Source organism: Aspergillus undulatus, assembly GCF_047715775.1.
Source record: "Aspergillus undulatus strain CBS 261.88 unplaced genomic scaffold BDV17scaffold_26, whole genome shotgun sequence".
Taxonomy (NCBI): Eukaryota; Fungi; Ascomycota; class Eurotiomycetes; order Eurotiales; family Aspergillaceae; genus Aspergillus; species Aspergillus undulatus.
The window spans coordinates 235,442-259,976 of NW_027396630.1; the positions used below are offsets into that span (position 1 = coordinate 235,442).

At 50.3% G+C, this 24,535-nt stretch overlaps 7 protein-coding genes across 7 annotated transcripts; 5 read left to right on the forward strand and 2 right to left on the reverse strand.

Moving 5' to 3' along the window:
- Window positions 1–669: 669 nt before the first annotated feature.
- BDV17DRAFT_97122 (Ras GTPase activating protein IRA2) lies at window positions 670–3,362 on the reverse strand. The gene is made up of 3 exons (XM_073765420.1): window positions 2,911–3,362; window positions 2,724–2,857; window positions 670–2,667 (listed from the first exon to the last, which is right to left on the reverse strand). The coding sequence occupies exons 1-3, from the start codon at window positions 3,113–3,115 to the stop codon at window positions 808–810; spliced, it is 2,199 nt and encodes a 732-aa protein (XP_073615283.1). The 5' UTR covers window positions 3,116–3,362; the 3' UTR covers window positions 670–807.
- A 3,841-nt stretch (window positions 3,363–7,203) lies between these two features.
- Window positions 7,204–7,948, forward strand: BDV17DRAFT_291664 (putative membrane protein; the record flags this gene model as incomplete). The annotated part of the gene is made up of 2 exons (XM_073762178.1): window positions 7,204–7,456; window positions 7,536–7,948. 2 exons carry the CDS (start codon window positions 7,204–7,206, stop codon window positions 7,946–7,948), a joined length of 666 nt encoding a protein of 221 aa, XP_073615284.1.
- Window positions 7,949–8,507: 559 nt separating this feature from the next.
- On the reverse strand, window positions 8,508–8,950 carry BDV17DRAFT_291665 (uncharacterized protein; the record flags this gene model as incomplete). The annotated part of the gene is made up of 4 exons (XM_073762179.1): window positions 8,508–8,600; window positions 8,685–8,755; window positions 8,813–8,850; window positions 8,910–8,950. 4 exons carry the CDS (start codon window positions 8,948–8,950, stop codon window positions 8,508–8,510), a joined length of 243 nt encoding a protein of 80 aa, XP_073615285.1.
- A 204-nt stretch (window positions 8,951–9,154) lies between these two features.
- BDV17DRAFT_264316 (exosome nuclease subunit RRP6) lies at window positions 9,155–11,727 on the forward strand. Its single transcript, XM_073758001.1, has one exon. It carries the CDS (start codon window positions 9,182–9,184, stop codon window positions 11,519–11,521), a length of 2,340 nt encoding a protein of 779 aa, XP_073615286.1. The 5' UTR covers window positions 9,155–9,181; the 3' UTR covers window positions 11,522–11,727.
- Window positions 11,728–12,615: 888 nt separating this feature from the next.
- BDV17DRAFT_282019 (Golgi transport complex subunit COG5) lies at window positions 12,616–14,088 on the forward strand (the record flags this gene model as incomplete). The annotated part of the gene is made up of 2 exons (XM_073760132.1): window positions 12,616–13,943; window positions 14,007–14,088. The coding sequence occupies 2 exons, from the start codon at window positions 12,616–12,618 to the stop codon at window positions 14,086–14,088; spliced, it is 1,410 nt and encodes a 469-aa protein (XP_073615287.1).
- A 6,221-nt stretch (window positions 14,089–20,309) lies between these two features.
- BDV17DRAFT_282020 (C2H2-type zinc finger protein) lies at window positions 20,310–22,283 on the forward strand (the record flags this gene model as incomplete). The annotated part of the gene is made up of 2 exons (XM_073760133.1): window positions 20,310–22,061; window positions 22,119–22,283. 2 exons carry the CDS (start codon window positions 20,310–20,312, stop codon window positions 22,281–22,283), a joined length of 1,917 nt encoding a protein of 638 aa, XP_073615288.1.
- A 1,142-nt stretch (window positions 22,284–23,425) lies between these two features.
- On the forward strand, window positions 23,426–24,060 carry BDV17DRAFT_291669 (uncharacterized protein; the record flags this gene model as incomplete). Its single annotated transcript, XM_073762180.1, has 3 exons — window positions 23,426–23,549; window positions 23,659–23,759; window positions 23,836–24,060. 3 exons carry the CDS (start codon window positions 23,426–23,428, stop codon window positions 24,058–24,060), a joined length of 450 nt encoding a protein of 149 aa, XP_073615289.1.
- Between the last annotated feature and the right edge of the window lie 475 nt (window positions 24,061–24,535).

Below are 24,535 nucleotides of genomic sequence, written 5' to 3' on the forward strand. Positions count from 1 at the left end.
TAGCGAAGACCTTCCTCATTATAGCTCGCATGGCAGCAAGAACGCTAATTTCAGTACATACAAATACATATAGACATGGTCGACAAATAATGGACATGACAAATGGAATGTTTAATAGAGATGAGAACATAGAAAGTGTCATCAAGCAACAGAGAACAGAACACATGCAATAGCGTTCAACGGGGTATAACGGATATAAAACAAAGAAATCAAGTAGCAGCAGTCTGCTGAACGTGTAGATGCTCGTTCCCGACCAGCGAGATCAGATGCCTTCTCACGCTGAAAGTGTACAGCTGCCACATCGACAAATCACCTCCGTCGAATCTGAAAACGCCAAAGGACCACGAGGGCGTCATTGATCGGCTCGCTGTAGGTTGACATAGTCCCTTCGGCATAGATGGAAACAAATGTGTGCTAATCGACTCAATGGCACGGGTGAGTCAGCGGTTGCGTCGTCAGGTCGATTCAGGCGTCCCATGACATAGGTGAGATGTGCCCGGCTGAGGACTGAGTAGACTTCTCCTCGAGTCATGTGAGCCACATTATTGAATGTTTTGCATATCTCAATTAGAGATATACGAAGAGGTGTAAGTAGAGACACCCCTTTACCAGCCCTTTTTACGCGAAAAGCGTTTGTTCAGGAGGGTAAGCACCTTGGTGACGTTGAACTGAACATACTCCAAGTCAAGGTCTTCTAGGTTGTCCTTTTGCATCTCGAGCAAATCGTCGAGTTTAAGATCCAATTCCAGGAGGCCCCGAGCACGACCTATAATATGTGGTTAACCAAAGGTGCTCCAGCAATTCAGATTATGTTATGTTCTTACCTTTGTAATGGAGACTGATGACGAAAGTTCCAGGCAATGGACTCTTGAACATGAAGTAGATGTTTGCGCGCCGATTCTCTGGGACATTGCTCTTGTGAATCACGCCCTCCTTTTCAAGCTGCTGATGGGTGAACTTGTAGGGGCCCAACTCTTGTTGCTTCTGGGTCTTCCTTTGCTTGCCCTCGGACTGGCTGCGAACGTTCTGCAGGTAAGACTTGTACGTCTCCAGTTGACCGACGAGATAGGCGTTATGGTCACGGATCGTTGAGTACACCAATTCCAGCTGCCTTGTCTCTTCCACAACCTTTTCCTTCAAGGAGCCCAAGTGTACGAGCTCCTGTTCGACTTCATCGCGGAGAAGGCTGAATTCATCAGATCGATCAATGACTCCCATCTCCTGCAACTGGCTAAGAAGCTCCATGGTTCGAATGCCCTTACGAACCATGACCGCGTCATTTTTCAAAGTTGCAGCCGCTTCAGCGATACGATCCAGGCGAAGAGGGCGACGAGCTACCGACGAGTGTGGCGGAAGGGACCGCAAGATTTGAACGAAAGTAGACTTGGCCTCCATGAAGAAAACTTCCTCCTGCGTAATATCAAGGGCAGACGTCAAGTCATCCAGCGCGGTTTCCCACCGACTAAACAGCGGGACCGTGATGGTTCGGTTTTCTTTGCGTGGTAGTTGAGGAGGGGCAGGTCCCAGCTCCTGTAGAATCTCTTGCAGATGAGAAGGCTGATCTTGAGCTAGAGCTGCGTTATGCTTCTCCAGTAAAGTGTGAGTGGCGTACACTTCGTTCAGAGTGATCTGCAACTCGAGGTCTCGCTTAGACAGTGCAACATAGTTGTCCATCTCCAAGCTCTCGTAGAAATCCTGCACCTCACACAAATCGAGCATGAACTTGTTGACGCGCTCCTTGTTTTGTTGAATGAAGGGCTGCAGCTTGGCCATATACGGTTCTTTTGCGTACGAAGGCTTGTTGGCGAGGTTTTGCAGCATCTTGGCAATCAGAGTCAGCGTGCGACGAGGCTTGTCTCCGGGTGTTGCATCAATTAACATGTATGATCGTGGAGTAACGATAGCTGGGTTGATAAAGCGCAGGAAGAAGAAGCCTCCGATCAGTGTACAGATAGTCTGATCATGAGCATCAGGATACTTGCGGCGCGACAAGCTCCGAATTTGCTTGCAAATCCAGCGGATACCATAAGGCGCCTGGTTCACAGAATTAATGATCGTCGTAAGGAAAGAGTTTGCAAGGTCTGTAAGCTTCTTTAAGCGGGGGGCAATGATGGCCTGCACCTGCGGGTTTTCTGCAGCGACTTCAGCCGTGACACCGCGCGGGAGGTTGTCTGGTAGCGATCCGGTTTCTTCTTCTATATCCTTCACCATGGCCTCATAGACCTTCAAGGGGTTGATTTCCAAGTCGACATCTCTCAGCTCAATCAATGAGTTGATCTGCTCCGCCAAGACCTGTTTCAGGTAGCTTTGACCGGGCCCGCGTCGGGTGTAAGTGGTCATCATTCGCGAAACAGGAGTGTTTTGCCGCAAGAGGGAGGAGTATTCGGGAGTATTATCGAATTGGTATGTGAGAACAGACTGAAACATGGTGAGTAGCAGGTGTTCCTCGCGACTCTCGTACTGGTTTCCGTAGATTGTGAACATGACCGTCTGAAGAAGGGAATCAATTTCGGACATGGAGACTAGCCGGCATAGATGCGCAATGTGGCGCGGTTCGGTCTGGAGAAGGAAGAGAAGGTTGCCGTATTTCTGTGTTTTATCATCGTTGGGGAAGAACCCTTCTTGGGGGTCGACAGTATCGTCTAGGCGATTCGCAACCTCATTTTGCTATAAAATCTGTAAGCATCTAGCAGAGACAAGATAGGGCAACCGATTTGGCTTACCTCCTCCAGAGCCATGCGGTTCTGGATTAGCAAGGCTATTCGTGAATCCAAATAGCGCACATCCTTTTCCAGGACGAAATTCTTCTTTGATTGTGAAGAAATCTTGGACTTCAGTTCACGCAGGAATTTTTGAGCTAGTTCAGGCTGTCAATACAAGACAGTACATCTTTGACTAGGTACAACTCACCTCTCGCCAGATCATCGGAAATTTCAAGGTCTCTGTCCTTCGCAGACATCGACAGATAGAGAGCGGTAACGGAGAGCCGCTTCGATTGACGAAGGGAGCGAGTGTCGTGGGAAGACATTGTGTTTTGACGTGTGACTGGTTGAAAAGACGAGGAAGAGGAAGTGGAAGCTCTGGACGCAGGTTGCAGCATCGTCGCAACCGACATTATGTGAAAGGAAGGATCAGGTGTTCAATGTGCGTTAGGGGCACACGATCAGTTATTCCGACCCTGATATCTCGAGGAACGACGAGTATCGGGACGATCGCACGAATGGTGGACGAACTGACACGAATTGTTGAAAATCAACGGCCGGTCATCGGTGTTTCGGGCAGGCTGGAGGCGATCGGTAGGCGGATGTACCCCTTATCGGACGCGTTGGAAAACTTGTCGCGAATTGCGAGTTGAGGTGCTTTGACTGCGCTTCCAATTCAATTGTCAGGTCGCAGAGAATCTGAGCTGAAGATTGCAGCGAGTCAATATCCTGAACGAAGAAATACAGAGTGACCGGGCAGAGAAGATGGACTCGGGAAGCGCGATCGGGCAGGACAAAGTAGCGGCTGGGGATTGGAATCGCCCGAGGACGGAGGAAATAATGGTGAACTGGAGGAGCTGGAGGGACTGACTGTAAGACTTGAAACGAAGAGGAAGAAGACCAGACGTGGGAGGGTGCGCGAGTTTCAGAGTGAGAAGCGCCGGGATTGGAGAGATTAACGGAGGCAGAAGTCGTCGAGTAGCAGATCAGATAGTAGACAAAAACAGGGGCAGCGGAAAGGAGACGATAAGATGGAGATATATCAGGGCGTATTAACGGGCAGTAGACTGCAGCTGAAACACAGTGCTAGAGCGGGAGAGGGGTAGGTAGCAGAGAAGTAGTACAGACAAATCCAGAGACTCTGTAATTGTATAATTGTGCTAGAGCAGCACTAGGAAGATTGATTATTCCCCAGAGGGGGAGGTTTCGTTTTCAGGGAACAGAAAAGAGGGGAGGACCTCCTTAGAGATTAGTTGGGCTGGAGGGTGGAGCTCGGCGATGCTTTTGCGTGACTTGCAGACTGGCGAAAAAGTAAAGAAAATATTGTAATAATAATAATGGTTAATGAAGAACGAAGGATTCCTGACTCTTACGCAGACTCGGCCATGCAGCCTGTTTACACCGGAGTAGATAGACTTGCAGATGTTGGTCTTGGTAGAGTATTGTTTCAATCTACGTTGACTTTGTTCAGACTGAAGAGTGATTCAGGAGACGTTCGGCTTCCCACTCCACCTCCACACCACACCATCACCCATGGACCGCCGCTGTGCCTGAATCCTCGACCCATGTTTCCGCGCTTTGTTCCTGGCAAGAATTGGCTCCCGCAGTGGCAAGTTCGGCTTGCTCTTCTGGAATGTCTAATTTATTGTCCCCAGCAGACACAAATCAATCAGTTGCATATGGGAATCATACTTAAGCGATGCGGACTACGGATGGTTGATTTCCGACCTCTTCGTCCCAAGCCTCAGAAGCTGATGCAAGATGCAAGGGGAATTTCCCACATCCGCCGCAGCCACTCGCTGCACGTATAGAAATTCGACAATAAAATGCAGTCATACTGACTGTGCCATCCATGAGACTCTAGCGTCCTTTACCCCTGGCCCGGTGCGTGCGTGCGCCGGGGGCGGCGGCGGTACTCGCAGGCTGCCCACACCTCACTATTTCCGCATCCGGCTATCTCTCGCCATTTCCACCCCCTCCCCACCTCCCAACTTCGGTCGACGGAACCCTTTCTTTATCATCTCGCTCCGTGCAGAGTGCGGACAGATGGATCTTTCTGGTGTGATCAGTTTCTTAGCGGCTGCCAGGCCAATTGCCTGTCAACAATTCGAACAATCCCTGCCAGGCCGGGCGGCTCGACGGCACACTGGGTTTGTGATTGTTTGAGACCAAAGCTTTGACCTCACGGGCCACTTGACTCGATCGCCGTCTGTGCTTTTGAGTTTCGGTGATGCCTATCGCTCTCCGGCATTTCGCTACGCGGCTACACCTGGTAACTTCTATCAGCCTCCAGCTAGATGTCATCCACTCAACGCTCCATTCCTCGCGACTCATGCTTCGGCCTTGGCTGCATGGACAAGAATCCCAAGGCAAGATTGGACATGGATGGCTTTGGTGTGCATGAAGCGTGTCCTTTTATTGGTGCATTGCGGCTCATTGATAGGCCCACCGTTCCTCGATAAGAGAATCTAACATCAACCCTAGCCGCTGGTGAAGTCTGTTCTCACCTTTTGCTCGCTATTTTTAGATACTGAGACATTGGTCTTCTTCTTCTCAAGTCTTTCCCTCTGCTACCGCTGAGTAGCATCAGGTCTGTTCGTGGTCTTGTCCTGGCAAAGTGGCCGCTCAACCTTGGTATTCCTCGTCCATCACTTAAAATGAAACTTTTCGCATGACTAGTCAGGTGGAGCCCGGTTCCAATTCCTGATTGCCAAGTTCCAACCCCGCCATGTGTGTTGACCCTCCTGGTACCTGCGTTGGACTGTCTTGGACTAGCCTCCCGAGAGGTCCGAGAGACATGGAATGCGGCGTGCACGGCAAGATGCATCATGCAGCTATGTTTAGATATCGATGTCTCGTCATCCCTCTAGAGACCATCATCTGACCGCAAATCGAGCGACGAACCTTAGCCGCCAATAGACCCTCTGGCGGGCAAATTCTGATACCGGTTAGCGATACTGCTATTGACCAGATTCTAACATTTATTACGTCATTCCTCTTGAACCAATGATTTCTGAACGATGTTTCATGTCAGCAGACCCTGCCAACTCGAGGTGGATCTGTACGACTACTATCTACCACGGAAATTGAAATTGATGATAATCAAAACTTGCGCAATTGAACAGGATAGGACTCTACAACCTGCTCAGATCCATAATCAGCCGGCAAGGACCGGTCGGTGTGGGCACTGTCAAATTTGATATCAAGGCTCCGCGAGCCGCTAACTGGAGGGATCATCCAACAAGCAACAGCAATTGGACAGAAACTTCTTGATTTACACAGACCCATGAATGGAGACCTGCAAAATGAGGATTAACCGCCGCCAAATCCACAACTCTGATGACCTTGTTATGGCGGTGTAACAACAATGTCCGCGTCTGCAGTCTACACTCCTGCAGTTGAAGTCAGTGCGCCGCTCAGGGGGTGAGAGCTTATTCTCTGTGCTCGGTTGATCGGCTTCTCCGCTACCCCGCCATTTTGATTCTGATTATGACCAGGATGTTGGGTCGTGCAGGAGGCGATGCAACAAGAATACGCGGTCTCAGGTCACTTGAGGGCCGAGGGAAGACATCCGCACCCCGGCACCTGTCGATCTAGCTTATGGTTGCTTTTTATATGGCGCTTTTATTGAACTCTGGGGGTGGATTGCTTATCATCGATGATCGATCAGGTTGGAATTGTTGTGATTGGTATTCTTTCTTACATCGTCATCGTCATTTGACCCATGTACTCTGCACTAGGCCGGGTTAGATACGTAGGGCTTTGAAGTGGTCTCGAAGCTATCGGCGACCGCAAGGCTGCTTCATCCTACTGTCTACAATGGCTTAAGCTCCTTGTTGCTGTGTTCACCCTTGTTGAGTTCGTCACCTGACTCACACCCAAGACCCCGAGCCTGATCCGGATTCCGGATCTATAACCCGTTTGACTATGTAAAGCTCTAACCAAGCCATCCCATTGAGAGATGGTACACCGAGCTCTATCATGTAAGCTCATCCAGCGGTGTAGAAAGAAAGCATCCTTGTCAGGTCCGTCGCCTGATCTCACCAACACCGGGATGCTTCAATTCTTTACTTATCGGCCAAGCGTAGAGGTCATACGACGGGAACCATGAAAGGGGATGTCAATATCCTTTTGCCCGAACGTGCTAGATTGCTCTGCATACGGCCGAGCTTCAGTGATCAAACTCCTTCTCCTCAATTGCCAGTCGTTGGATACAATCTTATGCGATTACCAGTCCCGCATTGCTCGGTCTCTTATCATTATCGACCTTTTGATTGGGACTAAACAAAGCCTCAACGCGGCGAATGTACAATTCATTCAATTGAGAGCTTCAGCAGGAGATTTGATAGCTCAATTATAGGCAGGTCATCATTCAGCTCTACTAATTGTCACCGGTACAATCTGGTGCATTGATAGTGAACATGAGGACACCTACCAAAAAGAGCCGAGGCACAAGCCATCTAGCAGTCTTGGTGCGCCGCTAAGAAATCACCTCAACGCCATGAACAACTTTTTCAAAATTCTCCCTCTCAACACTCCAAAAGTCAAGACAATAATGCCCCCTTCTCAATCAACGCCTGCTAGGATTTACCTCCTCCTCTATAACTCCATCAGCGCCCTTCTGTGGCTTCGCATCCTCGTCACTGTCCTATCTTCCACCTCCGACACCCCAGAATCTGTCTACACCATTCTCGAACCACAAGCACGATGGACGCAGACGCTGGCAGTAGTTGAAATCCTGCACTCTGCGACAGGTGCGCACTATACCTACCTTAATCCTCCAACTCAAATGTCTACCTATTTACTACCGTACTAAGCAACTAACAACCAAAGGCCTAACCCGCTCTCCCATCTTCACAACATTCACGCAGATCTTCGCGCGCAGCGTCCAAGTCTGGGCTATAAACAATGCCTTCCCCGGCGCAACCGCACCATCACCCGCATACCCAGCTATGCTGCTTGCATGGTCGTCTGCAGACGCTGTGCGGTATAGTTATTTTGCCGTTCTACAGGCCGGGTTCCGCGTTCCTGGGCTGTTGAAGTGGCTTAGGTACTCTCTCTTTATGGGACTCTACCCCGTTGGGATTGCGAGTGAGTGGTGGCTTATGTATCGGGCTATGGGGGTTACGGATAACATGCTTGTTAAGGGGATCTTTTGTTTCTTTTTGGGGTTGTATGCGCCTGGTTCGGTTATGATGTATTCGTATATGCTTAAGCAGCGGAGGAAGACACTGCGGAAGGAATAGATCTAGGGCTTGGGAAGCGGTGGCGCTTATTGTATTTTCTTTTTTTTTTAAAAAAAAAATATCACCCCGACCTTCAGGGCTTATGCCCGCCACCAAGGATGGGACCTCTCAGGAAGAGTTAGGGGCACCGAGTTTGACCTGGGATACAGGGAACAGATACCTGTATGGTGCCGTTTTGGAACAACGCTCGGATGACTCTCACTTGACTTTGACACCATGCTTCAATTGTGATTGTGCCGGAGCGGCCGCTGCAAAATGCATGCATAGCTTCGTATACGCTTTAAAAGTAAGATGCATGACCCGCGAAAGTATTTACAGTAAGATCGCTGAAACCAAGCGCCCCAAATAGATGCAGAATATATCGTACAATGTCGTAGTGTTAGTACATAGTATATGACGGAGAGAAGACGTCGTTCAATAGCCGAGTGGCGAGTATAAGTATGACGAGCTGCGTGTAGACGGCGAGAACAATTCCAACTTTTTCAACGCCCATAGATGAGCAATCTAGGCGACTAGTATCGGAGGTTTAAGATCAATGTCCCGCATGTGCCACTGTCCGTCACGTTCGTCGATTATACTCAGCGTCTGTCTCGGGTGTGTTCTTCCTCGCCTCTTCGAGCATCGTATCGATACCTCGCTCTTTGAGTGTTTTCTACCCATCACCAGTCAGTTTCGATGATTCCCGTGCGAGTTCGAGGATGCTGCGTGGATTTCGTTGCGGAGTGGCGAAACATACCATGAGGCAAGTCTTGTATTTAGCGAAAAGCTCTTCGCATTCGTTGGAGCCTGTGTTGCCGCGCAAGTATTCTTTTCGATTTCGTTAGAATCTCTGTCCGTGTCAAAACTAAGTGAGACGAAACGTACTCTCGCTGTACCATTTCAAGAAGCATGTGTCGTATTTTCTGAAAGAGATAGCTGATTAGTTTTGCTTCGGAAGTTGGTGGATAAGGGTGTTGCGTACTCTTTAATGTTGTTACACTCGGGAGCTATCGAAGCTGCCATATTTAATTAAATGATTGAGCGCTGGACTAGAGAATGACGATAAGATGAGCAGGTGGAAGAGTGAGCTATCGAGAGTCCAGCAGAATATCGGAGAAACTACGGATATCATCCGAGTACAGAAGGCGGTCAGCTCCGCGTAGAGAAATTTATTCCACTCCGCCTACCGTCTTTCTTTCGTAGCCCTTCCCAAGAGTCTGAGTTTTCTGGAAACTCAGGTCGGGGACTATCGAAATGAATTCCGCCGCTGATTTCGCCCCGTTCCAGAAACGATTGCAGGACTCTCTCATCGGGGTGACGCGCACCGTTGGACAACTCCCCGTGGAAGATCTCAGCTTCCACCGATCCTCAAACGCAGAGGTCTCGGAGGGCTTGGACGAACAAAGCGGCCGACTTCTTTCGCTGACCTCGTCAATTCTCAAAGCAGCCACTGCGGGGACCGACATTTCTGCGCCCGTATTGTCAGATGAAGATTCAGTCGAGGATAATTGGCGGGGCATTGTGGATGTGATTGATGCGCTACTGGAGAAGGCGGATGCATGCTTGGATGAATTCACCGGTGTCATCAAGAAACTGAGCCCATCGGCACAGGAACAAGCGGATAATGAAAATAAGAAACAGGCTGCGAAGAAGGAGCAGGGCTTTCCCACGGTTTATGACTATGGCCCGTCTAAGATCTCGAAGCCTCAGCTCCAGTTCGAGCACCAAATTGATCCCACCGATACGTCCCCGTTTAAGCCGTTGCTCAAAACTAAACCGCATGCTCTAGAGTCGCTGGATCAGTCGCTTACAGCGCCCGCTGATGCGCCGCAGGGTTACCGTAACCCCTACGAGAAGGAGATTCGTGCTGCGAAGTATCCTGGCTCTGCCTACGTCGTATCGCCCCCAGTTGACTATCTGCCGTTTGAGTCGACAACTGCAACGTTCGTGGACACTTTGGATGGAGTGAAGGAGATGCTGGCCGAGCTGAGGACGGCGAGCGAGATTGCGATCGATTTGGAGCACCACGATGTTCATTCGTATCATGGTCTAGTGTCGCTGATGCAGATAAGTACTCGGGAGAAAGACTGGGTGGTGGATACGCTCAAGCCGTGGAGGGAGGAGCTTCAGATGCTCAACGAGGTGTTTGCAGACCCTAAGATTCTCAAGCTCTTCCACGGATCAAGCATGGATATTATCTGGCTACAGCGCGATCTCGGTCTGTACGTTGTGGGCATGTTTGACACGTACCATGCGGCATATGTTCTCAACTACCCGAAGAAGAGCCTGAAGTTCTTGCTACAAAAGTTTGTTAACTTTGAGGCCGACAAAAGGTATCAAATGGCCGATTGGCGGATTCGACCACTTCCGTCTGGTATGTTTGATTATGCTCGCTCCGATACGCACTATCTTCTTTATATCTACGACAACATTCGCAACGAGCTACTGCAGAACTCTACGCCTGACGACAATCTCGTCGACTACGTGCTCGAGAAATCCAAGAATGAGGCGCTGCAGGTGTATGAGCGACCTGTTTACGACGCTGCAACAGGACAAGGCGCAGGTGGCTGGTACGACCTGATGGTGCGCACTCCTGCTCTCCTCAGCAGAGAGCAGTTTGCCGTTCTCAAGGCCGTACATGAATGGCGCGACAAGGTGGCGCGTGAGGAAGACGAAGGCGTACAATGTGTTTTCCCCAAGCACATTCTCTTCCGACTTGCCCAGGCTATGCCACTAGACATTGGCGCATTGTTCAGAACACTTTCTCCCATAACACCAATCACTAAAGAGCGCGCCCCAGCCTTGCTAGAAGTCATCAAGGCAGCAAAGGCCGAGGGCGCCACGGGACCTGAATGGCGCGACATCTACGTCAAGCCCACGCGAACTCCGCAACAGACCGAGGGCCTCCTGACGCCGCCTCATACAACTCAAAACGAATCTTCCGTTACCGCGTCTCGCTGCGACGTCTCGCAGTTCTGGGGCGCTGTGCTGGATACCCAGACGCCACCTCTCTCCCCACCGGAGTACTCTATCGTCGCCTCTGCGGAGGCCCTCCGCCTCTCCCTCCCTCTACCACCCATGCCTAGGACAGTCTCCGAAGCCCGCGACAAGCTAGCCACGCAAGCACCCAAACCAACGCCAACACCAGCCCCAAGGAAGGAACCAGAGGAAGAAGACAAGAACAAGATATTCACCGTCAAGGAACTCGGCGGCCTTCGCAAGCGCAAGGCCGCACCAGCACAGCAACCAGCCGAAGCCGAAATATCCTCACCGTCCGCTGAGCCCGAAACCCAGCCCGAGCACGAACTCGATGAAATCCCCCTCGACGTCGACTCATCGCCAACAAAGAAACAGCGCCGCAAAGAGAAGCGCGAGAAGAAGAGGAAGGAAAAACAGAACCAGTCTCAAACTGCTGAGGATGCAACGCCCTTCAACTATGAAGCGGCCGACTCTGTCCTTCACGCTTCCCAGCCCAAGTCCGGGCTTCCGTCGTCGAAGCAGCCGTTCGATCCGTATAAGAATGCGCTGAAGGCTCCGTCTGGTGTGAAGAAGGAGAAGAAGGAGTTACCTGGAAAGAGTCATACATTTAGGTAATTGGACATGCGCAACATCTCCTTGGCCGTTTCACCGGTCGAGATTGGTTGCCTCATTGTCCATACGCTCATATATGTATCAAGAAAGTTGGAGATTGACATGAATGCATAGCGATACCCTAGGCCATCTTCAATGTGACCCAATGTCCTCAAAAGTATCGAGACCTCCTACTGTAGTGTAAATGTATATAGATAGCGACACTTGGCTCAACATTTCATTTCTTAACCCTGATGTCAATGCACGAATCTTCAGTTAGTTAATACGGCATAAGACCACGATGACTCCCGGTCTTCTTGTCTCATGCCTGTACACTGATCATTACTTCTTCAGGCCTCTGATGCCCAAACCTACATGTATATCCCATCAATAAGCTTGAAATAGCCTGGACTTGAATGAATGGATAGATGATAGATGAATGATAGATTTATCAAGACTACAGTAGACTCCAGTATCCCTGAGGTCTAGGAGCCTCTGCTACTACCCTAGAGCCAATTAAGGTGAATCAAGCCAATCTATATATTTATATATTTATGTATAGCTAGACTTCCATCCATTTGACATATGCGGATAAGCAGCGTTCAGCGGCAGTACAATCAAAGCTTTTAAGAGTCATAAGAGTATCTACAGTAAGGGTAAAAGAACCAATACTGGAACATTTGATCAATCCCTGTACAATTCAAGAAAATGCTGTCCGTCGCGGTGGATGGGAGTATATGCTGACTAAGCCGACAAGCGATCCCCTGCAGGCGACATAAAACGTCCCTCGACTGCATGAGGACAACCAGTCAACAACACTTCCGACATCACGCACAACCAGCGGTCGATGATGGTCGCGGTCCCTACGCTACAAATGGACCTGTCACATGGAATTGCAGCCAGGTGTTAATTGAGTTCATCTTAAACAAGTCATTGAGACCGAGACCGAAAGTACAGCTCACCTGTCAGGCTGTCACCATTGAGGCGGATAATTGTTCCACTTTCTTTGAGTTGGGGCCTAAAGTCTAGAGATTTCCGTGAATCTCTTTAGATGGTACCTCGGCCTTGAGAGCTAGTCGAATTATCCCGTACTCGCTCAAGCGCCCGACCAAGCAAGCATGGCGGAACCCTCGTACATAGACTACGAGGCCTTCCTAGACCCCTCCTTCAGTCCAGCCTCATTTGCCAATTCGCTGGTTGTCGCCACGAACAATGCAACAGACTCACCGCTGGACCTGTCAACTCCGCTTTCCCGGGTCCTGTTCGACCTCCAAGAGATTGACACGCATATCCACACGCTGACCACCAAATCAGCGCTGCCCTTGCTGACGCACACGGGGGACCAAACCGCCGCTGCGGGCAAGATCCTCAAGGAGGCAGATGAGCAGATCGCTGCCATCTCGCAGGGGTATGAGCGGTTGGAGCGCGAGGTGCTGCACAAGTGGGAGGCTGCGGAGGAGGCGAGGGTCGCTGCCGAGAATTCGCTGGCGACTGTGCGTCTTGCAAGGGCTGTGGCGAGGTGTGTTGCGCTGGGTCGCCAGCTGGATGGGCAGATGGTCGAGGTTACTGGTCGTGGTGGGCTTTCGGGGTTTGCGTCTGGATCTACTGAAGATGGGACGGCGTCGCCAGGTCCAGGTCCGGGCTCTGGGCGAGATGATACCCGTGCGCTCGAGCGCGCCGCTTCAACGATTGTGAGCCTGCGGCGACTGCTCTCCGACACGAATCCAGGCGAGGAGGGCTACGGCCTGGATCGGGTAAAGGTTATCCGGACGCTGAAGACCGAGCTCCTCATGCCGGCAGAGAACCTCGTCAAAGCGCGCGCGCAACAAGCCATCAACCGGTTTTCCATCTCAACATCAAACGCCACAAGCAACGGCTCCTCAACTACACAATCAAGCTACAAGCAAGCACGCGACGCAAAAGCGCGTCTGATTTCCGGCGTCAACGTTCTCTACCTCCTCTCACCCTTACCATCAAAAACACCCAACGACAATGATCATAAAACCTTCACCCCCTCCCTCCTCCTCTCCACACTCCAAAACTTCATCCAAACAACAACCGTCGCATCCCTAAACAATCTCTCCCGCGGCCTAACAATGCTCCCCAACCTCGACAAAACCCTCCCCGAGATCTCCTCTCGCTGCCAGGACATCCAAGCCCTCGAGTCCATCCTCAGCTCAATAAAACCACCTTCTCACCCTTCTCTACCGGACTCAAAGTTAACAACCACCACAAACCTCCTCCAACCCCTCCTATCAACTCTCGACACCTCTTCACTCCCCTCATACTTCTGGCGCTCCCTCGCCTCGTCCCTCTCGCCGCGCGTGAACGAGATTATGAATCGCGGCGGTGTATCGGCGCGCACGCTCCGCTCGAATCGGGATAAGCTGAAGAGGGAGATTCGCGAGTGTGTGCTGCGCGGGTCGCAGCTTCCGGCGTCGTTTGGGTTGGAGAGGCGTGGTGGTGAAGGACAGGGTCAAGGGCAGCCTGGGTCCCTGGCGAGTGCAAGGAACTGGGAGCGTGAGGCGGCTGTTATGGTGGGTTCTGTGGTTGGTGTCTTGGAGAGGAAGGTAGGAGGACTATATACCTAGGTAACCGACGCGGTGGGCTTAATGGATATATTTGGCTTGGCTAAATGGCTATGGAACGATGGTATATATGTACATTTACATATACAATTTAGATACTACAGAGTACGGTACTATGCTATGTTATACTGGTAGGCACTTGTGATGAGGGATGAATATTTAGTACTGAGGATTCAAGACAGCTTTTATTCATAATGACGATAATAATGATACTAGGTAGCTGAAAAGAGCTATTATAATACCCCTGCTGTGAGAACCCTTTGATTATGTGTCTTGTTTTCCTCCACCTCTGCTCTTGCTTCAACAGTACGTAGGTATATGGGAAACGGAAGGCACCGCCGGGCGGACTCTAGCTAGGAAGGGAGATGCGATTGCGCTACCTACCCAAGTCAGTCCACGATTCTGTATCCACTGGACTAGGACTATACAAAGAATCAAGCGATCTTGCATGTGACAGGGAGTCCTCTCGATCGACCACTCCGTACTCTGAAACTTCTTAGGAACAATATAACGCGAGCATCTGAGCCCTATAAGGATCGGGAAGCTGACGCAAAGTCGAACCTGAAACTGTTAGTCTTTCTGAGGCCGGCAAGCGGCCTCGGAGATACGACCATAGCTCTTGAGCCTCAGTTTCGTAGGTCGGATACGGAGTACGAGGCGAGAAATTTGGTAAGTTAGTAGTCGCATCTCCATATGATCGCACCAGGGCGAAGTTTAGAAGAAGCGGCTATTCCCAGCCTGTCACTGTGCATTCGATATCGCCTTCACCTCATCACCTGAGGCTTCTGACTCCGGAGGCCCTCGCGTCTCGCCACATCAGCATCGTCTCTCGTTTACCGGAGCCGTAAACCCGGAAGTACCATGTACTATGCAATAAGAATAATCTTATTGCTTATGATATGCATGTAGTGTGCATGGGTATACGTGGGACGCAAAGCATACGGCATGTTATTGGTTGGGAGGTGCTGGGAGGCGCCGGGAGAGAGGTTGGAGGTTTTCATCGCCAGACGGGGCAGGGGATTCCCTTTCCTGCCGATTGTACTCTGGAAGGTTTCCTGTGGGTTTTTGGATAGGCATCGAGATACGAGGCTCAGAACCGAAAGTCAGATATAGAGAGGGTTGCCCGAGAAACGGGACGAGGCACAGCTTATAGTTTGTAGCTCGTACCGGTCCCTTGACATAAAGCGGGCAGGCAGGCGATTGGACAGAATACTGAACATTCTCATCGTAGCCTGGTCAGTCCACTTCAAAAGACTTCCTGCTCAGCAATTCCGGCGAAATCCTTTGAAGTCGTGAAAGTACCCGTGCTAATCAGCAGCTAGAGCAGGTGCCTACGGTTTGATCAGGGTACATCCGAGACTACGCCGGAGGAAGTCCGGCGAGGGGCAGCTGACCGTTATCTTTAAATAGGATGATCGTGAGTTATTGCTGGCCTTAGAGTGGTTGGCCTTTTCTTTGTTCTTTTTCCTGAGAACTTCCGAGTGGTGGTGCCCTGATATGACCCCTGCCACCCTGAAACCAGGCCCAGACCAGCCGACGAAGAGGAGGGGCAGAAGCTGGCTGATGTGGCGCGACTGGCGCTGTCCCTGTGCCCTCTGGCTTCCAAGTTTCGGAGGGGAACTGTGTATCAAGAATCAGGATTGGTGCATGGCCAATCCTGCCCCTCTCGCATTCTAGTCCTTGATATCGCCACTACTTAAGTAGAGAGAGAGTAAGATGCATCTGGAGTATGGTGCAGATGGCGCGATTGGCTCTTGGCCTTTAGGGGTCGTATCAGGGCAGTCATGTGCAGGGACGACAATGAGCCCGGGCCAGTTCGGTTGAAGGTCGAGCAAGGACAGGAAGGGCTAAATGCAGCAGCCGCTGTCATGGGAAGCAGTGGTTGGATAGCGGGGTTACCCTTAAGAGGGTTAGACCCATATCTCGCCTGCTACCTATAACTTAAGCTGCCTCTCGTGACCGCGTAGAACTCTCCTTAATCCTTGTATATTAATACTATTATCAAAATCTATAATATAGAATAATATACTAAATAATAGCTTAAAAAATAATATCTTAAAAAATAATATCACTTATTTTATTCTTAAGGATTATTATTATAAAAACTTATTAGCAAGTATAGCAGAATAATAAGCTAGACCCCGTAATGAAAAGATCTATATATAATTATATAAACCTCTAGATTAAATTTAGCTTTCCCCTTTTATTCATTACATTAAATAATGTAAGGGGACGTATATAGATGGATCTTCCTGTTACAGTTATGGGGCTTTACCTCTTCGGCGGGTTGTTAGTAAGCTTTTAGTAAGCCGAACCTTAGTAATAGTCTAGTAAGCGGTTCGGCGAACCCCATGTTGCTTCCTTGGAAGTTTAGTTAAAGAAAAACAACAACTTATCAAGAGATCATTGAATAACCATGATACTGAAAATACTAATTTATTATAAGTTTAAGCTTTTAAATAAGCCTAGCTATAATAAGTAATATAAATTTATTTTTACCAATTTAAAGATATGATTAATCTTAGAATATTTAAGCGAATTAATATTAAAAACTGGTCTTATTTAAGTCCTATGAAACAACTTTTCCAGATAAATTAAAATAATAAAAATTAGTTTATTAAATAAATTGTAAGGGGACGTAAATAGATGGATCTTCCTATCTAAACGTGCCGTATGTACAAGAAGGAATCGCTGAAGAAGAGAACAGATCAGGAGGGGCAGGAACCACGTGACTATAGCCGCGTAAGCTACGCGGTGCATGTTATGGGATCAACCCATAACATAAATAACTTTATAGTTATTGATATATTTAAAATAATTATAATATAGCTTAAGCAATAATCTCATGAGATATAAAATTTAATATTATCTGTGGTCGCGAGAGATAGCCAAGTTATATGTGGCAGGCGAGATATGGGTCTAACCTTCTAGGGAGTCTGTGATACTCTGAATGGAACGAGCTTTGACCCTACCATTTCTCCACAGTTGACAACCTGCTACGATCATCGATTCTCGAGGAACCTTGGGGGAGCGTTAACTATGTGCGGTACCGTCCCTGCAAAGAAGAACTCTGTTGCGCAGGACCAGAGTGGCCAGCGGACGGCACGGTGGGTGTTATAGCACGTTTCGGCCAGTTGTCGCAACTGTGGGGGAAGATCATGAGGTCGACATTGCGTGTCCAGTGCGGGATGGGCGTGGATGATAGCCAGGAACAGGGAACTGAAGTGGAAGTGACGCTATGACAGACAGAGCTCGCGAAGACAGTTGCCGATCCAGGCTGGAGGCAGTGGCGACTGGCAAGAGTACTCTGGGGTAACTACTCCAACCCTTCCGATGGTGTACCAGAGTCCAGGCGAGCTCAGCTTGGGCCAGTAGTATACCTCCTCTAGTCGAAACAAGCACCTCATCCTGTTAGCATGTGGTGTCAACCCATCATATTCTTGGTAGAAGGTATGCTTGAGATGTCATCCGATTTCTCGCGACCGAGTGGTATCGCACCTCGGCCAAAAAGCCGAGGTTGTTTCCATACAGACCCGGGAATACTCTGGGATTGCCCGACCATGTCCTGATTCCAACTCTAGCACAGAACGACCAAGGTTTTGACAAAAACTTTTGTATGATTGGGTCTATGAAATCCACAGGAACTAGCTTCGGCATGAAGTATGGACCTTTCTCGCGACGGTGGCATGATGAAGGAGCAAACTGCGAGGCCAACGATGGGTGGATGGATCACTGTACGATCTGGATGTAAGGTACACTGCTGCAAGTACCGCGTGGCATGTATGGGCATATGAAACGGGGATTTTCACCACCTATCGGGGTGGCCGCTTTTCTCATACTCCGGAACACTTTTCGCGCTTCCATGCCGGGAGCGCTATAGCTCTCTCTACTCTGTATTAACGTTGCTTGGGTCGAGCTACCATATTCCACGAAGTTCAAGGCCCCGCCCTATCAATGGTAACGTCATTGCGCCCACCATCAACCAGCAACCAGCAACCAGCGTCTGGGCCCTGAACTCTGGTATCTATCTGCGCCGGAAACGGTAAGAAGAGGAGAACTCGCAGACATCATGAAGAACTGTGGATCCACTATGGACAACGACAAGAAAGGATCTTCGCTCGTGCCTGGATGCCGTCAGGACTTGAGAGCGCAGGCAGGTCTCCTGTGCCTGGCCTCCACCCCAGTCTAGGTCCTTCTTACACGGCGTCCAGGATCATAGACTTGTAGAGCTCGGAAAGAGCTGCCGGGGGAACGAATGCTGCTCCGCATGAGCCGGCCATGAAAGGGATGGACTTCAGGTTCAACCTGACTAGTCGCTGCTTTGTATCCATGGGTTACCCAAAGTCTCTTGCTGAACTATACGGTGATGGGACCAGGTAGCGCTGGGTTCCTGGTGTAGCATACATACCCTTGGCCTTCAGGGCTATCCTGGCCCTGTGCTTCAACCACTGTTGATATAGTTTGCGTGAGAGCCGCTGTGCTCCAGGCACTGTGGCTTCAAGGCGTTCTAGCCATCAGTGACTACTTGTAATTGTATCTACATACCGTAGTGATACTAGGAGAACTGTAAGAGCTCAAGCTTACACCGCCAAGGAGATTCAACTTGAGGGTCCAGAAATTCCAAACCCATCCACCTTTAGGCTCCACTCTGATCGAGGGGCGATGATTCGTGTCCGCCCATCCGGACCAAGTCGTCAGTACCTGGGGCTAACACCAGGTCGTGCCTATCACGATGCGCCGTCCGCTGTCCATTGCCTGAGCGATCATCATGACCTCGCGTTGAGGGGGAGTGGATGATTTCAGTTTGACCTGAATCTGATGCGCAGCAACAACCTCGTTTGTGTCTGACAGCGAACCGAGCCTGATTCAGATCTGGTATCCTGTAGCTTACTCTGTACTTGTCCCCTCCTGCCCCTCGTTTGGTTTCGTTTTGTTGCCTCCCGCCGTCGTTTCTGATAAGCCTCTCCAGACTCCAGCTCTCTCCCTCTCTGGTTATCGTCATCACCACTGGATCGCTGCGGCGGGAACTTGCCGTCATTCACTATCGCTTCCCCTTACTTAGTCACTTTGACTCCTCCCATCTGCCCTGACCTTTTCCCTCCCTCTGCAGTCTGCTGCACCTTCCACGATCGATCATCTCTGCGCTCATCTCTCCCTCTTCTTCTCTTCTCTTCCCACAGCCTTGCTCGGCTCGCTCGGCTTCCAGCTTCCACCATCCTTGTTCCCAAGGCTCTTATCCTCCTCCCCGCTTTCATCTATTGGCAGAGGTGCCTGTACTCCGAACTCAGTACTCCCTCACCATTGACACCACGGCTATCTATCGCTTCCTATAATTAGGCGCGTGTTTTGGACGCATCTGATTATTATTGCAATTTTGGAACTCCCCCTTCCTACGATCCATCAATACTGCGGCCCTATCTGAGCCCTATTCGATAATCGATTTTCCGTCTATTATTAACGCCTTGTTGCCCAGTATTGATTCACGTCGGGTCTTGGCTGGGCCCCGGTGTCTCGAATTCCTACCGTCATACCCACAGCTGGACTCGGCCGCCCACTACTAGTTCAACCGCCATCCATCGAGCCGCCAATTCTTCTCCGACTCACTACTCAACTCTTCTTTCTTCTCTCCCCTCCTGTTCTCCCACTCTCAGTGTCAGTCCTTTTTCACTTCTCTTATCTTATTTTCTTTTGGAGTTGAGGATCTCCTGGACACTCCCTTGAAACTCGAGACTGAGCGATGCTTTCTCGGTCCTGATGGGCGATTTCCTCCCGTCAACAGCCTGCCTACCCTTGCTTCGTCATCTTCGCCCGGAGCCCATCTAGTCGTCATCTTCGGATCTCGTCCAACTTGACTCGTACTCCTCTCATCCCCTCGCTTTAACACCCTGTGGACGAGGTGGACTATTTCCTATTTTGTAAGTTTTGTTACAGATCGGAAAAACAAAGAAATCAGCTGCAGAGAGATTGGCTTTGGTGGTTACCTGGCCCGTCTATTATCCCTTGCTAGACATTGCAGCTCAGCAAATGTTATGGTCCATCCGCTTACTTGACCTGCGCGAACCTTTCTAGTAGTCAGCGTCGCCCTGTCGATTTCGTCTTTCTATCTCGTGTCGAAAGCGTCGATTCTTAAGTACTTTTTTTTTTTTTTTTCGTGCCGACGGGTATCTCCGAACGGATCGTACATAGAACTTGGAGTGGCTCTCTGATGAACATTCGCTGTCAATATGTCTTTTCTACCCGTCAATAACATTTCCTCGCCACCGGACCGCCCCATGGAGAATACGATTGCCACGTCTGCCACACCGCGCCCTCACTCAAATAGCTTATCATCGCTACAGAACCCTGGAACAATGAGCAAAGAGGAACCTGGTCTGCGAACAGCACAAATGCCGGACGAACCGCGTGGGAGTACACACTCGATGTCAGATGAGACTATACAAGCGGACTCTGACGGAGAGATGGGCTCGGACCACGACTCGGAGCGGAAGGGAAATGCACCACCATCAAAGAAGAAAAAGGGACAGCGATTTTATTGTACCGAGTTTCCACCGTGCAACCTGAGTTTTACTCGAAGCGAGCATTTGGCTCGACATATTCGAAAACACACTGGAGAGCGCCCGTTTCAGTGCCACTGTTCGCGACGGTTCTCCAGACTCGATAACCTGCGGCAACACGCCCAGACTGTGCACGTGAACGAGGAAATCCCGGGGGACTCGCTGGCGGCTACCGGCACTCGCTTTCAACGCCAGATTCGAACCGATCGAGTGCGCCCTCAGGGCCGCGCGCGGGCAGGTACCGGCGGCAGTCAAGGGACACATAGCAGAGGACACAGCAGGAATCTCTCCACCTCGAGCATAGCTTCAACAACGTCAACATTCAGTCAACCAGCGGAGCTGCGTCGACGCCCGCCTCCGTTGATGATGGCCAACGACCCGACTACCAGGAGCAGATTGGGTCTTGATCCGATGATGGATACTCCCACCACGCCCCCGAACCAAGCCCGAGGTCTACCGCCGGGCGGTTCTCCATATACTCCTTCACGCATGTATCCGGGTAACGGTTCACCTATGCTCGCATCATCTCAATTCTGGGACGGCAGGACCGCAGCTCGTCGGCTATCCGTTCCGTCAGGAGCTAACCCATTCACTTCTCACCCTCCCTCTCAGGCATACCCAGTCGCCAACTATGCGCCGTCAGGAGAAATATATGCTAGTCCTGTTAGCAGCGGAAAATATCCCTTGTCGAGTGACAGAGACCTTCAACAGACAGAAGCGGACTTGCGGCGAAGAACATGGCATTATTCAACATGGCCGCCTAACTTTTCAAGGCCGGAGCATGCCGGAATTGCCAGTTCCCAGACTTCAGAATCACTTCCACAGCCCCAAGGAGGTAGTGAATCGTCAGATCGACCGACACGCCTTCCGGGGATTGAAACATTTGATCAACTTGCGAAGCGACCCTTGACACCTCCAGTCCGTAGGCCTAGTCCGATGCAAATCGACACCAAGCCGCCAGGTTACAACTTCACCGGCGGGTTCAATTACGCACCGCCTCAGGGTCGACCCGCCCCGCCTATATCGGGTTCTGGTCATCGACGCGGCCACGTCTCTTGGGATATGTCTTTGCATACAAACTTGACCGGTCTCCATATCAGGGACAAGCCGCTGCCTCAGCGTGATGCATCGCACTGGAGCCAGCAGACCATCTCAGAGCTTCGCAACGTTGGCTCTCGGCCGTCCTCGTCGTACCAACAACAGCTCCAAGGGTTCCGTGGCCATCACAGCCATAATTCATCATCGTACAGCACTGCAGCATCAAGTACTCATGCTGCACGTACGAGTCCAGAGGATTCGAGCAGCAGCGAAGGCGTTCACACGCCATCAACAGCATCACTTGAATACCATCCCGCCATTGTACCTAACAACGGCTACGTCGAGCCGCATCATCCTCCCTTCTCTTCTGATACATCCCAAACAGTACGCTCCCGTTATAAATGAGGACCAGTTGCGATAGATCACTGATCAGGAGTACAGGCTTGTCCTCCTATACCACCACAACCCGAAAACTACCATGCGAAGCGCGATTCGCGACCTAATCTTATGAACCGGGAATCGCGAGATCCTGGAATGGGTCGACTTGAGGCCCTTGTCGCAGTTGCTACGAGCGAGAATAAGAATCCCGCAGATATTATGGTATAGATCTTCCGATGCTGCGCGATTTGTACGCGCAGACGTCGGATCGAATCTCTATAACCTTAACGGCTCCATCACACCTCCTACCATTTCCTAGCCTCCAAGCACAGCGATACGACTAGTGTCAATATCGCCTCCAGATCTCCACACCATCTCACCGTTCGCTTTTCGGTTTTCTTCACTGTACATGGCGTTCTAGACCCGGCCTATTGCTATTTGACTATATACACCACAGCGTTACGGCAGCTTGATGACTTGTGATGACTGATGAATAACGCATAGTGATGGGTTCGGTTTCCGAGGTATTTGTCCATTTCAATTATCTCAATTGTTCGGTTTCTCTTGTGTCTCAACTTGTCGCCTTTGTTTCGCGTTTTATTTTGGCCTGCATGATCTGGCGTTTTCCTCGGGTCATTACTCGTTAGTATGTCTCCAGCGCTTGAAGATACCCTAGCTTCCTAGCTTCAATCTCTCGGCTTTGGCGATTGCAACGAGGTAAGGTTCTGGGTAGACACTTTCTTCATGGTGTGGTAGCGTGCTTGCGTTTGTATATGTTAACATTCGCCGCTGAAATGAATATATGAATTTGTCCGAACTGTTCTCGTAGTCTTTTCAACTCAAAGAGTGCGGTCACTCCTACAGAATGTTTTAGTTGTCTGTCAAGTTAGTTACCAGGCGCATAGCGAGCAACAACTGATATCATAACATCCCCAAGCTATCCACCTCTTCCAAGCTTCACCTTTCTCGTCCTTTTCAGATCGCTTCCGAATTATTGCCGTCCCCACGATGATCTCACTACTCCCCTGTCTAGCAGCTTATGTGGGCTCAAACACACCTGCAGTGTCCGGCCGAGGAAAGGTTGGTTGGCAGATGACCGACCAGTGACGTCAACGTCGAACCCCCAAGAACCAACCGCATCACCGATTCTGCTCGCGTTGCTGGACCTATTTAAACCTGCGAATGTCCTTGCAATTGAGATGTTATTCAGAATTAGCATTGAAGCAATTGGCTTTTCTTTACCAAATTACACCTCCTACCACCACCGTCACGCGAACAGAGGATACGTACCTATCTAACTCACGTATCCTTCTCTAGAGCTCAATTACATCACGACCTCGACTTTTTTGAACACCACCTACACATTCATAATGGCTGCCCCCGCTGCTAAGTCCCGCACTGGTCTCTACGCCGCTCTCGGCTTCCTCGGCGCAGGAGGCTACTACTTCTATCGCGCCGGCGGCGACCCAAAGGTTGCCGGCGATGAAATCAGACGTGAGACTTTCACTCGCTCTTATCTAGCCCAGCCCAGAAAAGCAAAGCATGGCCTTGGATGGACTGGTTGAGACGAAAGGAATAAGATTGACTAACCTATCCAATACAGACGACGTTGCCGTCGCCCGCTCAAAGGCCCCCGGAACCGAATCAGGCGAACGAGCCGGCGAGAAGGCCGGTCTCGAGACGAATCTGAACATCGATGAGGCTGTACGTTATACACTCTCCCTTGCATCAATATATCTCTTTCCACCACCACCAAACCCCAACTGACAAGCTCGCATAGGCCAACAATCCCCAAACCAAGAACAGCGACCTCGCCTCCCAAGCACAGCGGAAATTCGACGAGTTCAGCGCGAGCGGCAAGGACCAGGCGAACAAGCTTCGCGCGGACGCCGAGGCGCAAGCCAACAAGCTCAAGGACGAGGCGTCGAGACTGGGCAATGAGGCCGAGGAGAAGGCGAATGAGGCGAAGAACACGGTTTCCGGGTGGTTTGGAGGGAAGAAATGAGCTAGTTCTTGGGACTTCCTTCTGAAGGTGCTCTTTTATGATTTATGTGATAGGAACTTTGTGATTGTCTGCTCTGGTTTTATACTTTAATGATTATACCTCGGTGCGGAGTAGTCAGTTTAGTCTAACTCAATTGATGATAATGTCATAATGCCCATGGCTCTCTATCTTATCAGTATTTTTAGATTGCTCCGTACCAGTAGCAGTCTAGAACCTTTTCTCCAAGCTTAGGAACGGTGCGGGCACTGCCCGCGGGCGAGACATGCTGCATTCCAGACAAGTCCCTGGACCGGACCACCATCACCGTAGTGACAAGCTTATACAGATTCCATAAGGTTAAATCAAAGATCCGACCCAATCTTATTTCCATCTCTAAAGTTAACCTTCTATTTTACCCTTCAAGCTTAAATGATGTCCAAGGTTCCTGGTTTTCGCGATGAGCGAAGTCAATTTAGCCTAATCGCGACACGAAACG